This window comes from Prionailurus bengalensis, chromosome C1 (assembly GCF_016509475.1).
Source record: "Prionailurus bengalensis isolate Pbe53 chromosome C1, Fcat_Pben_1.1_paternal_pri, whole genome shotgun sequence".
In the NCBI taxonomy this organism is placed as follows: domain Eukaryota; kingdom Metazoa; phylum Chordata; class Mammalia; order Carnivora; family Felidae; genus Prionailurus; species Prionailurus bengalensis.
In genome coordinates this window covers 184101174-184115048 of record NC_057345.1, presented here as the reverse complement: position 1 = coordinate 184115048, position 13875 = coordinate 184101174, and the positions used below count along the sequence as shown (strand labels likewise).

At 32.4% G+C, this 13875-nt stretch overlaps 1 protein-coding gene across 2 annotated transcripts in view; it reads left to right on the top strand.

The window, feature by feature from the left end:
* PGAP1 (post-GPI attachment to proteins inositol deacylase 1) overlaps positions 1-12809 on the top strand; it is an 86562-nt gene extending 73753 nt beyond the window's left edge. For both annotated transcript variants that reach the window (XM_043577377.1, XM_043577378.1), the window contains 5 exons: positions 631-681; positions 1159-1346; positions 3274-3378; positions 4865-8756; positions 8923-12809. In XM_043577377.1, coding sequence (XP_043433312.1) covers positions 631-681; positions 1159-1346; positions 3274-3378; positions 4865-5003 — 483 coding nt within the window. In that variant the 3' untranslated portion in view covers positions 5004-8756; positions 8923-12809. The remainder of the gene's footprint in view (positions 1-630; positions 682-1158; positions 1347-3273; positions 3379-4864; positions 8757-8922) is intronic.
* Positions 12810-13875: the final 1066 nt, after the last annotated feature.

The following is a 13875-nucleotide window of genomic DNA, read 5'->3' as shown; positions in this document are numbered from 1 at the left end:
TTATGTCTGTTTTTAACACTAATACATACACATTATTTTCAGTTTTCCAAAGGAATTTTGTCTATCAGAAAAATCTGTTTACTACTTTGATTTATAAATATGATATTTTTAGCTTTTCAAATTGGATGTTTCAAATAATTGATCCAGTAAGCAAAATTTTCTCAAATACTTAGATTAAGCAAACATAGCAAATTAAAAGATTTTCTCAGGTTCTTATAAACATTTCACCAAGTTCAGATTTTCAGTGATGTGGAATGTGTGAAACATGTTAAATTCCTTATGCTATAATGAGGATAATCAAATATTTTACTCACAGGACATGAAGCTTCTAGAGCAAAGCATTATTCAGATATAGTCTCACAGAATATAGGAGGTATAACAATATATCCTGGCCCTATCATACTCTGAAAGTTTGTTCTTATTTTTTTTTTCTCTTTTATAATCCATGATAGCAAGTATGTGTAGTTATTATTTACCTTTTCTGAAAGACTGTTTGTAAATGTTTAAGTGTGTTTTTAGTTTTCTAGATTTCTTTAAATTTCAGATTATAATACTTCTCAATTGTAATAAAAATGGTTGTTTTTTGTTTCAAAATAAAAGTGAAATTAAACAGTTTTTTCTTTTTCTTAGATTGTTCATCTGCAAGCCAGTCTAGCAACTTTTAAAAATAGCCAGACTGTGGTAAGTTTTATTTTCAAAGCTCTACATCACTTTAATATAAAAGAACATGAGGGAATAAAAAAAATTGTTTTGTGTTTTTTTTTTTAAGTTAGGATTTTACAGTGTTTAAAAAAGATGTCATGAATGTAAATAATTTTAAGATAAGTGAACCTAGAAATTAGATTGTCTAATTTTAAATTGATCTTTGTCAGTAAATGTCATTTTTATTGTTACAAATTATCTTTTAAATTTTAAGTAATTACTTAGAAGATACATTCTCAGCAGTGGAAATAGCAAGTCAAAGGAACAAAAGTTTTATAATGATAACCACTTTAAATTACTTTTGAGCAAGGTAATTTATACTTTGAGCAAAGTATTTTATATCAGTTTGGTAATAGATGTGTTTATTTAGCTGTTAAATAATGGAGTGATTCTAAGTAAAATAATAAACTTAAATTTTATGCAATACCTTAGTATTTTTACTTTATTGTTTTGTAGAATCTCAAACACTCTAGAAGAAATGAAAAAAAATCAAATCACCATAAAGACTCTACAGTACACTATCTTCATTTATCTGCCAATGATGCTGAAGATAGTCTTCGTATGCACAATACTGTGATTAACTTATTAACATGGATTGTATTACTCAGCATGCCATCTTTAATTTACTGGTTAAAGAATCTCAGGTGCGTTTTATTTATATAATTATAATTTATGTGGCTAAAACAATAAATGTCTGTAAGTAGAGACTTGCCAGATTCCTAACGATCCATCAAACGTCCTCAAGAACAGGAAGCTATATATCACCTGAAATTTATTTTCAAAACAATCACATTTTTTCCCTTACTGTGAGAATATAAACTTCCTCAAAATCTGCCCAAAAGAGGGAATTGTGTTTTATTTATTTTACCTTTAACCTTCTGTGAGTCTAGACATATGTGAAAATGTGCTTTGTTTTGCTGACCCAAGGTATTCATAATGCTAGTGCTTTAAGTATTTTTCAATTCATGATCAGTTTTATGTTTCCTTAAATTGGGGAAGAAGAAAATGTTTACATTTAAAAATATTGGAAATAATGAAAAAAAAAGTATACTTTTCTAATGAGCACCAAACATTAAACTAAAATAAATGACCATTGTTTGCCTTGCCACATGGTAACTATTCTAGGTTAAATCAGAATCTGAGATGCCCTCTAAGATTGTTTCTAGAATATTTAGTTATAATTTGTTTTTGAAAAATAGGCCACATCATCCAATAATTGAACTCCTACTCAATATAGTTTTTAGAAACAATATAAAAATTTCAAATTATCTAAATACTGAAAGTATATTTTTTGAAAAGTCAAAGTTTGATAAATCAACAGGTTACCAGATGTTAATATTCTTCCTTTGTCCCTAATTTTAGTCACGATCCAGAGTTTTTTGTTCAAAGGTTTGGGGAGAAAATTATTTGAGGAGCATAAATTTATGATTCTAAAAGGCTATAGATGTCTCACTGTCAGTAAATGCCAGAGATGAGAATTTAGATTTAAAAGAAAATAAGAGACAATTTATATAAATCTTCATTTTTTTCATCTTTTTTATAAACTAGAGCAGCCTTAATACATTTTGAATAACTTGTTTTATAAAAACATTATTTCTGTATGACCTTTCAGACATACATGTACCTATTATTAAATTTTTTTAAGTTCATTTATTTTGAGAGAGATGGAGTGAGTGAGCAGGGGAGGGGCAGAGAGAGAGGGAGAGAGAGATCCCAAGCAGGCTTCACACTGTCAGTGCAGAGCCCAGAGTGGGGCTCAAACTTAGAAACTGCGAGATCATGATCTGACTGAAACCGATTCAACGCCCAACCTACTGAATCACCCAGGTGCCCCTATACCTATTATTAAAAAAGTGCTGAGGTGCGTGGGTGGCTCAGTCGGTTGATTTCAGCTCAGGTCATGATCTCATTGCTCATGGGATCAAGCCCTGTATTGGGCTCCATGCTGCCAGTGTAGAGCCTGCTTGGGACGGACTCTGTCTCTGTCTCTGTCTCTCTCTCTCTCTCTCTCTCTGCCCCTCCCCCTCACGTGTACACACTCTCAAAATAAATAAACTCTATAAAAATAAAATAAAAGGAAGTGCTCCCATATTGGATATTTTCATTTCCCTTAGTAGTTTCTGAACATAATTCTCAATATAAAGCCTTAGGTATAAAGATGATCCATAGCAAAAATTATTTATCAAAAATTTCATGAGCTGTTTAGAGCTCTCATATCAATGCAGTATTCTGAAATTTAATTAATTTGTTTGATTCTGATAATTTAAAATGATTGAGTTGGGGCGCCTGAGTGGCGCAGTCGGTTAAGCGTCCGACTTCAGCCAGGTCACGATCTCGCGGTCCGTGAGTTCGAGCCCCGCGTCAGGCTCTGGGCTGATGGCTCAGAGCCTGGAGCCTGTTTCCGATTCTGTGTCTCCCTCTCTCTCTGCCCCTCCCCCGTTCATGCTCTGTCTCTCTCTGTCCCAAAAATAAATAAACGTTGAAAAAAAAAAATTAAAAAAATAAATAAATAAAAATAAAATGATCGAGTATACTTTGTTGATTTGTTTTTGTTTTTTCTCTTTGATGTAGGTATTACTTTAAACTTAGTCCTGATCCGTGTAAACCTTTGGCATTTATCCTTATTCCAACTATGGCAATTCTTGGAAATACTCACACCGTTTCAATAAAATCCAGGTATAGTAGTTCAATCTTTCTTTTTCTTACATCTCTTCCTAGTCTTTATCACTCTTTCTTTGATGCCTGAAACATGTTCTTTATTTCTAATTATTTTGACTGTTCCTAAAGTTAAAGCTATAACTGTAGAGTAATTATGGTTTGTATGCAGATGTAGTTTATATGCAAGTACTATATTTGTTTTCTTAATTATCAGGTTTACTTGTTAGGATATAATGATTTTTTTTAAATTTAGCCCTTAAAATATATGATGTCTAATAAGATTTGTTTTCAAAAAGTACGGAAGGAGGGCCACCTGGGTGGCTCAGTCAGTTGAGTGATTTAGTCTTGATTTTGGCACAATCATGATCTCACCGGTTCAAGCCCCACGTCAGGCTCCGCACTGACAGCATGGAGACTGCTTGGGATTCTCCCTTGTTCCTTCTCTCTTTACTCCTCCTATGCTCACTCTCTCTCTTAAAATAAATAAATAAAAAAACAAACAAACAAACTTTTAAAAAGTACAGATGGAGTGAAGTGGATAGGATTATAGGTGAAGTAAGATTGGCCATCACTTGATACTTTTTGAAGTTGGATGATGGGTACATGAGGTTCATTATACTATTAGTAGTTCACTAATACATATGTTTAAAGTTCTCCATAATAAAATTTGAGTTTTCATTGCCTGGTTGTTTGCTCTACAAGCCTGTTTTCAGTTGATTCTGGCAGATGTTTGTAGACATTGTAGAATAAGGCAGACCTGGGGTTTAAATCTTGGCCTGCCATTTAATAGCCCTACATCCTTAGACAAATTTCTTTAACCCCTCCTATCCCAGTTTTTTGTTTTCAGAATAAAAAAGTAATAGTCTTTTCTGTATTTTTCTTTTAATAAGATTTGGTGTCATTTTAATACTGTTCCTGTTAGTAATTAAGGATCATTCCCTTTTTATTTGGTTGAGGCTTTTTGTTTTGTTTGCTATACAAGTAGGGTTAAAATAAATATTTCTATAGGTATGTCTTAGTAAATATTATTTTTGCAAGGGTAAATTTTTAGAGGTAGAATTGGTGAATAAAAGTTTGGCTAGTATTTTTCTCTGGCTAAAATACAGCTTGTATTGATCTTTTTTTTTTTTTCAACGTTTTTATTTATTTTTTTGGGACAGAGAGAGACAGAGCATGAATGGGGGAGGGGCAGAGAGAGAGGGAGACACAGAATCGGAAACAGGCTCCAGGCTCTGAGCCATCAGCCCAGAGCCTGACGCGGGGCTCGAACTCACGGACCGCGAGATCGTGACCTGGCTGAAGTCGGATGCTTAACCGACTGCGCCACCCAGGCGCCCCTGTATTGATCTTTTTAAAAATTACGTATGGTTAAATTCATTACTTGAAAAATTACTCCATCTAACACCATTTAGAATACTTTCTCAGAACTGTATAAAATATCAGCATATTCTGGTTTTGCCTACAATGTTGTTTGCATAATATATATTTCTCTGTCTCTTTACAGTAAATTGTTGAAGACTACTTCACAATTTCCACTTCCTCTGGCTGTTGGTGTAATTGCTTTTGGGTCAGCACACTTATACAGGGTTCCATGCTTTGTTTTCATTCCTCTTTTACTCCATGCGTTATGTAACTTTATGTAAGACTGGATTTAAGGAATGATAAAAATAATTTATATCATTAGAGTCAGTGTTAAGAGGGAATGCACACATCCATGAATGTGGATGACAAGATCCTTTGGAGAAGACAGGTCTATTTTTACAATATTGAAAATAGGAAACTAGTTTTATAATGCTTGAGGAAAATAGTTGAAGCATGGTTTAGTTTTGTGGTATGGCATCTAAGTACTAGTCATTTTTGAAAAATTAGTAAAAGGATATGGTGGCCACTGTTTTTGAGGACTTCTCTGCATAACAGCTATTCTGCTTGATTGGCCATACTGGGGATCTTCTAAACACTGAGTAAATGTAGCATTGCTTGTAATCTCAACTCAAGCATTCTGCTCATTTCATCAAACTTTCTTCTGAAAAGTAGATTGCTTTGTATTTGCTACAGTATGCATATTGAGAAATCAGTCTTAAAAGATTGATGAAATTCACAACTGTTTGGTTTCCCAAAAATGAAATAACCACAAAAAGTCTTTGGTCAGTTTTTGGCAGCCACAGTGATCAAGGCATATCTTTTGTTTTCTTACATCTATGAAAATACAACTTTTAATTTTAAGGAGACATGTTTTCTTGGTAACCAATGCAAGATTAATTAACATAATTTAAACTCAAAATTCAATGAAATTTTCTTGCTGCTTTTCAAATGCAGATCTTATTTTGTACTCTTGGTAAACATCAGGAGACTATTAAAGAAATCTGTTGTTAAATTTAAAGAGAATTCTCCCAAATATTTACTTACTAGCATTGGAGCAGTACAGTTGTCCAGCATATGCCATTTTATTTAATTCATTGACCCCATGGTTGCCAAAAGTGCCTCAGATCATGGTGGATTGTTAACATAACTAAATTCCAGTGGTCAGAAAAAACTCCAGGTTTGCACAAGTTTTGTCTACTGTAGAGAAAAAGCACGATTAAGTGCTGTACCACATTTGATAAATAAAATTATACTATTAACGGAATAACCACTACTCCATTAATAGCGTAATGTATAAACAATATACTTAAATAGATTGGAGATTTTAGCCACTAGTTTTAACAATGGAATCTTAATTTGCCAAGATGATTACTGTTTCACAGAAAAGAAAGTAATATTTCTTTCATTTCAGACTTCAGCTCACTTTTAACTACAAAAGAGTAGGTAATAGAGCTAAGTATTTTGCCTTAAGATAGAATAAACTCAGGCTGAGGTGTACTTGGCTCATGGAGCCTTTCCTTTAGATGTATATGCTCTACATACCCAAAACCTTTTTAAGTAAAGCCCTTAACTCCCAGTAGTACCTGCGAACTTGTGTCTTTGTTAGTACCCAGGAATGTCCTAGAGTACCAAATTCTTTTTCTCGGCTGTTGCATCTGGATTCCATTACAGTCTCTCAGCTGTTACTGCCTGTGGAGGGTTACCTCACTTCTCTTCTCAGTTATTCCTCAGGTCCTTGCTGTTTTGGCATCATTTGAGGGTTTCAGTGTCATCTGTGAGGGTTTGTAAATTTGTTTGATTCCGTTGTTTCTCCCAGCCTCATGCCTGTTGTTTAGTATTTATATTTTCACTTACGAAGATCATTAAAGGGAAGTGATAATCTCATAGTAAGACATGGCAAATATTTCAGGTTTTTAATTTGAGAGAGGTAGCAAAGGGATAAAATGCAGAATGCTTGTTTGTTCAGTACCTGAAAGGAAAGATGTCCCATGGCATACCACATGTATATTTAAATAAGGACACATGTGCCTATGTTTATCTATTCATATACCCATAAGTTTATGTACATTGTATCTTTGTTTTTTTCACTGATGTATGTCAAGTTATAGGTTAATTGTGTCATTTAACTATTTCTGAATTTAAACATATTTATATACAGAAAGAACTTTAGAAAATTCATTAATTTGGATCTTCTATTGACAGCCATAATCATGGTGTTTATATGATATAAAGTCTTCTTGTTCAGTCAGGACCGTTCATGACTAAAATATAACAAGCTTAAATTTCTCATTTGTGAGTAGGAGATTAGCTTTTTAAAGCAGCAGACTAGGCATATTATATCTCACTAGACACTTTCCATGTAAGTGTAGTTATCAAGTCCTAAAGTCTTATTTATTCTAACAGAATATTTCATTTTAGGGCTATAAAAAGGATTCTAATTAAACATTTTATAAACAACAGGTTGGGTCTTTAGCCATTATGGGTACATATATATACAGATACATACACGCATGCGCGCACACACACACGCGCGCGCACACACACACACACACACACACACACACACACATTTTGACAGAGTCTTTATCAAATCCGGATGCACTTTAAACCCAAATAACTACCAGAGATGAGAAGGTAGGCTCTGTCTGAAGATTAGGGAAATTGATGTTTCTGTCACTTGAGAAAATGAAGGTCCTTTTGCCTCTTGATTATACATTGCTCCTATCATGCTTGCAGCTTATTTTATTAGCTAGTAAAACAGCACAGCTTTATTAGCACTGTTACTAAAAATGAAGTTGTTTATTGGCAGTTACAGTGTGTCCAATTTGGCAAACTTCTGAGCTCTAGTACTATAACATTTTTATTTAGAATTTGAGTTTTGAGTAAGTTTTGTGCTTATAAAAATTACTCTTGGACCCTATCATTGATAACTGCATCAAACATATAGACCAAATGGTAAAAATACTGAGTAATTTCAGTGTTTCTAAAGCCTCAGTTGGAGTTACTATTATAACTTGGAACTGATAATACGATAGAAAACTTTAACCTCTTTTTTCTGGATCTTTTGCCAGAAATTAAACAGGTTCTGCTAACTCTTCTTGGTTGTCACCAGAATGAAAATATTTAGAACAGTGGTCCTAAAAAACCATGTGTGCCTCGTTCACATTGATTTTGAGTCTCTTCAGTATATATAGATCATGTATTGATTAGTTGTTAATTTTTTTTTCATATTTCAGTCAGATAAAATCACATGTATATAATGGAATACCTTTTCTTGATTGAACTACACTACAATCTACATGATTATACAGTAAAGAAAAATAAAGAGCTATATACTAGGCCTAGTAAATTTGTTTGTTGTTGATTTTCCTATCACTTGTACAGATGGTACACATTTCCACCACACACACACACACACACACACATACTTAATAAAGGCAAATTATCTAATTTGTTCATTCTCTAGTTTTACACTTTTCTTAATGCTTCAGACTTGTCATTCATAACACAGTATATTTATATCACCTCACTGCTCATTAGCACCTCTTACACTAGTGGCCAGAAGGGAAATAAAAGGAGATAAAACTGATTTTCAGTTTAGTTCTAGAAAGCTGTAGGGAAATGGGAGGAATTGATTCCTGAATCCCAGGATAATTAATCTGACCTGTATTTTCATCTTGGGCATTAGGTCTGAGTGTAACAGCTTGCTTATTAGGAGGTTTAGTGCAAAACTTTACATTGCTGCATTTGCAATTTTAGTAACCTATTATTAAAATCAGTTGGGAAAAAAATTTTTAGTGTGTTGCAACTTTTTATGATGAGGCATCTGTTGATTATTTTTCATCATTTTTTTTTTCAGTGTTACTATCATAGGAAACTAGATACCTTGTGCAGTTTTTCAGGGGGAAGTCAATTCGGAGAGCATGACACACTTCCAGGAAGTAATAAAAGTATCTTTGTGTTATGCAGGGCGCCTTGCGGTCTCAGATAGTGGAGCGTGCAACTCTTGATCTCAGGGTTGTGAGTTTGAGCCAGTTCTCAACCTGGCACCAAACTTTCTTCTTTGAAGTTGGTTAAGTAAAATTGTTAAAGTTGACTAGCATTTCCTGTTTTGCTCTAGAAACCTTTAATTTCCAGAGTTCTCATTTTGAATTAAAATTGACTTACATTTCATAGGTGTAGCAAGTAAGTTTGGCTAAGTTTGGTGTGGAGATTACTTAAAAATAAAATCTTTAAAAAAAAAAAAAAGGATATCTTTATATTACTAAATTAGACCCTGACAGAAAGCTTCCTTGCCTCCCAATGTAAATGTAGAAGGTACTTTTATAAAACAGATGATTTGGAGCTGAAATTTCATCTCACTCTTGTTGAACAGAGGGGACAACATTACCAAGTCTTTAATGGACTTCTTTTTTTGCATATTACTCATGCATTTTTTCACAGTAAGTTTCAACAGCCTGAAGAAATAGGAAGTCTGGGAGGCTATTTGTGTCCTTTACGTTTAATAATGATGATAGGAAAGAAAAGTCAGGCCAGTAATCCAAATCTGAATATGTGTACTGTAAATGCTCAAGAATTCACAATTTTGTGATAAGTTATATTATGAATATAGAAGACTGGATTTTGTATATTAATAACAGTTTTAGAACAGAATGAAGTTTGGAAATAGTGAGAATAGACTAACTTGTTATATTAATAGTATAAACGTAACAGTACACCTGAATCAGTAATGTCTTTCAAAAGTTAGATGATATTCTAATGTACATCTTGATTACATTGTCTGTAGTTGAGGATTCTGAGTCAAGTACAGGACTTTCTAAAAGTGCTTGTTTTAGCATGTTATGCTGTCAAAAATGACTATGGTTTGAAATGCCAAGTAACCAATTTCTGACGATTTTGTATAGAACTTGATATGTATGAGTCAGAATTATTCTGTAATGATTCTGTACCTTGTAACTTTGAACACTCGTAAAAAACAGTTAGTGTAAATTTGTTTGCATATTTGAATTTAATCTTAATTTAGGAAGTCTAAAAATTAGCCATTTTTGTAAAGTCCGTGTGCTATTTTTTAATGTTATTTTTGCTTTTAGTATTTGTATAGTGGTAATATTACTAGCACCAGTAAAAGATTTATAGACAAAGCATAGAACTATTAACTATTCAGAAGCCTAGATTATAGGCATATTTTGTATTTCATGTTGTACTTGTTTCATATTGGACTTTTTGCATCCCTTTTACAGGAAAAAAACACATTTGAATTTTTTTGAGCGTAAAACACTACATTGAAAAATATAACTATATTCGTATGGTTAGCAAAACATGCTTTGCCACCAAAGGCTAAATGAAACTGTAAAATACCTCCAGATATTTGTGCCAATGAATTTTTCTTAACATATTGGGATTAAAGCAGAAATATTATTTTCAGTATTTTACATCTAGGACTTATATTAAATATGTAAATCTTCAAAACTTATATTCCATACTCTAATGTTTCTTTGAAAACATGTAATGTACCATAGTATATTCTATTTTGTCTGATTTCTGGGATAATGTTCTCTGGTTTTAGTGGGTTTAAAAGTTAGTTTACCCAATAATGATCTTTTATTAATTAATTGAAGTAAGCATTTGAAGTAATCTTGCTTTATTTATCACACATTCATTCTGTGTTGTAAAACTTCAAGTTTTGTTGTACAGATCATTTTTTGGTACAGGTGTCTCTTATTTATGTAACAGTGCTTACTGTGAAATTTGTTTTGTCTTCTGTGTATTTCCATTACCTTTTTAAATCACATGTTTCAAAGGGGAAAATTATCTACTAGATCTTAACTTAGTCCAATGAGATAAACATTTCAAAACACATATTTTAACAGAAAATATAAACAATCAATGGTGTTAATGCTGAAGTGTTAACATTGATGGGTGTTATATTCACGAGAGAAAAGTAGAAAAATGATAGACTCAACATTTTTATCTGATTCGAATTCTTTAATTTCTTCCCTCTGGAAATTCTCAAAAGGAATTTCATTCCTTTATATTATAGTTTTTCCCATTGAATCATGTAATTGATTTAATCATTTATTGTTTCTCTGCCCAGTAATGCTGATGCAGTTTGCAAAAATAGCCTTAGAAGTAAAGAGGCAAGAAAAAACCAAATATTAAAATGTTTGACTGTGGTGACGGTTTATCCAATTATCTGGTAGTAACTGGATATTAGTAAAAAGATGATGTACAAGACCTAAAATTTCAGTTAACATTGTTTTTTGGAATGAATTTTTCCTCTGTGTTAAATAATTTTATCCTAAGTAGGAAATACCTGTATTTTAATATAACTATGCTGTCTACAGAATTAAATATGTGTTTGTTGGAATATTGGTAGAAATAAACTCTTCCTCCACTACAGAGGGGGAAACAAAACTTTCAATTTTTAGTGTATATAATTTGTGAAATTGTATTGTGTATTTATATTTTTAAAAATATATAAATGACTTTAAATGTATTATTTTGAAGTAGTTGTATTACAGTTTCTTAAACTTACGTGACTAACTTGCTTACATAAATGCTTACATAAATGTAGCAACGTACCCACGAGAAAATAGACCAAAACTGGATGCGTATTATCACTGTGACCTTGAACTTTTAGTTGTTTGGGATAAAACAGACTGTGCCTTAAAATGATGAAAGAATGCCCTGCAGTTTTATAACTATATTTTATTATGGGTCATCTTCTCAACCTGGCACCAAACTTTTTTCTTTGAAGTTGGTTAAGTAAAATTGTTAAAGTTGACTAGCATTTCCTGTTTTGCTCTAGAAACCTTTAATTTCCAGAGTTCTCATTTTGAGTTAAAATTGACTTACATTTCATAGGTGTAGCAAGTAAGTTTGGCTAAAGTTTCTGAAAATAAATTTATTTTAGGAAAATGTGGTGGCACTTCTGTTTTGTATTTATTTACACATGGAAAATTAATATTCAAGTATATTTCTTTGTCTTTTTAATGAATAATCTATCAAAGACATGAAGTAAGACCTGTACTTATTTTTCCTCAGATTATTGAGGCTCATACTTGAATATTAGAGTTAGTTTACCCAACAACAATTTTTTAGTACTTAAACTCAGATTCATGCAGTATATTTTTAAATATTATTTTCCCCCTTTTCTCTTTTTCTTTTTCCTTCCTAATACTTATTTTTAAGATCTCAAGAAAGAACTGGCTCTAGTTGTTTTTGTTTTTATTTTTTAATGTAAAAACTTGGATTTTTACTGTGCTTATTTAAAATAATTTCTATTAAGACAAATTATTCCATTCAGAGGATATCATGGTCTCTGCTAAAAGATACCCCCATCTCTGTGTACTCAGAATTTGTTGTGTATTTTTCAGTTTCAATTTTGAATGTAAACTCAACACATTTCTTCTTCCCATTTCGCCTTCACTACCTGCACCCAGAGACAAAAATCTAGGATTCTCTAAAAATAGGTAGAAAGAAAACATGTCTTTCCTTAGAACATGGTAAAATTGAGGTGAAAGTAGTTTGCCAAGGAAATGTAATAAAATACATGGCTGCCAACCTGCATCTGTGTTTATAGTATAGTTAAAAATTTATAAAGGACAAACTATGTATATACTGAGATAGACTCAGTAATATTTTATTTGCAAATTGATACTTTTGTCCAGAAAATGCAGTGTATAGTAACAATACTTAGTGCAAAGGAATTTGTCCTATGGCATATACTGGAAAATGATTGTCACCTTGCAGATTTTTCCTTTTAAGCATGCCTGATCTTCTCCAGTGCTTTGTATAATATATGGTGTATGAAATACACTAATGTGATTTTGTGTGTATTTTTTAAATGGTATAAGTAACATTATTACATTCAACTGGTTGTAATTCACAAAAAGTGCTATTTATTATACTCTGTAGAGTGTTGTGTATGTTTTCATGTGTGTTTCGACATTATGGTGTGGAGTTTAATGAATATTTTTCTTCAGTCTTTCCTCAGGTATGAATGTGTAGCAATTTTTGGTGCTTTCTTTTTAAATCTGTCATAATCTGGTGTTCTGAATGTTCAACAATAAATTTGGTGAACAAGGGCATGTGGTGCAGAGATTGTTTGCCAGTTCACATACTCCACAATACCATCTCAGGAGAAAATCCTTCAAGATTACTTCTTTACAGCACATCTGGATTTCAGAAATTTGAAGGCCTATGCATGGCACATAATGACACATTACAGGTAAATATTAGAAGCCAGATAAATTCTAAGATTTCCCAAGTTGGTATTTTGTAGCATTTGTATGGACATCTCATGGTTCATGTTCCATTTTTAAGGAATTGAACAGTTACAATCTCTCCCAAATACAGGTTTCTCCCAAAGATCATGCTTTCAACTTTTCTTATGCTAACTTGATATATGTTCTTAAGTGACCATTTTCTCAAATTACATGAAAATGAGAATGATCTAAACAGTTTGAAACAGATTCCCAGGTCACCCTAACACTACTAAATTTGATCTGTAGGGAAGAAACCTGGGATTCTGTTTTGTGTCCCAAATAGTAATTCTTAAACTTTGCTCTAGTCAATAAAATTAACTTGCTAGGGCTCCTAGAAGCATCTAGAAAGACTTAGGATTATAAGATGCCAAAAGAGACACTACATAATTTGAGAGTTTAGTATAGATTTAAACTTCACTAAGAATGGATGAGAGGAGTTAAAAATGAGGCAGGACATCTTTTGAGGGACAAGTGGTACACTCTCCCTTTGATGAGAAGAGTGTTTTCTAAACTCTTATAATCAGCATCTCTGCATATATCAACATTTACAAATCATCTGCATGTATTAACGTTGTATATATTATTACTAAATAAACCCTGAAAAGTAAATTTTTAAAAATGAGAAATATACAGCTAGAAGTTTTAATAGTCTCCCTTGGGCCTTTAAAGGATTATATTTAAACCACCAAATGTAGAGGCCACTGGAGTATACAAAATGAAAGCTTTATAAATCATTCCCACTAGTTTTTCTCCCTTTTTTGAATAACCACTTCATCTTCACTCCCTTTCACTGCTGCATAGCAGTGAAAAATTTAATGGCTTTCAACAACACCTGTTTGCACACAATTATCTAGGTCAGATATCCTATCTGGTATATTCAGGTTGT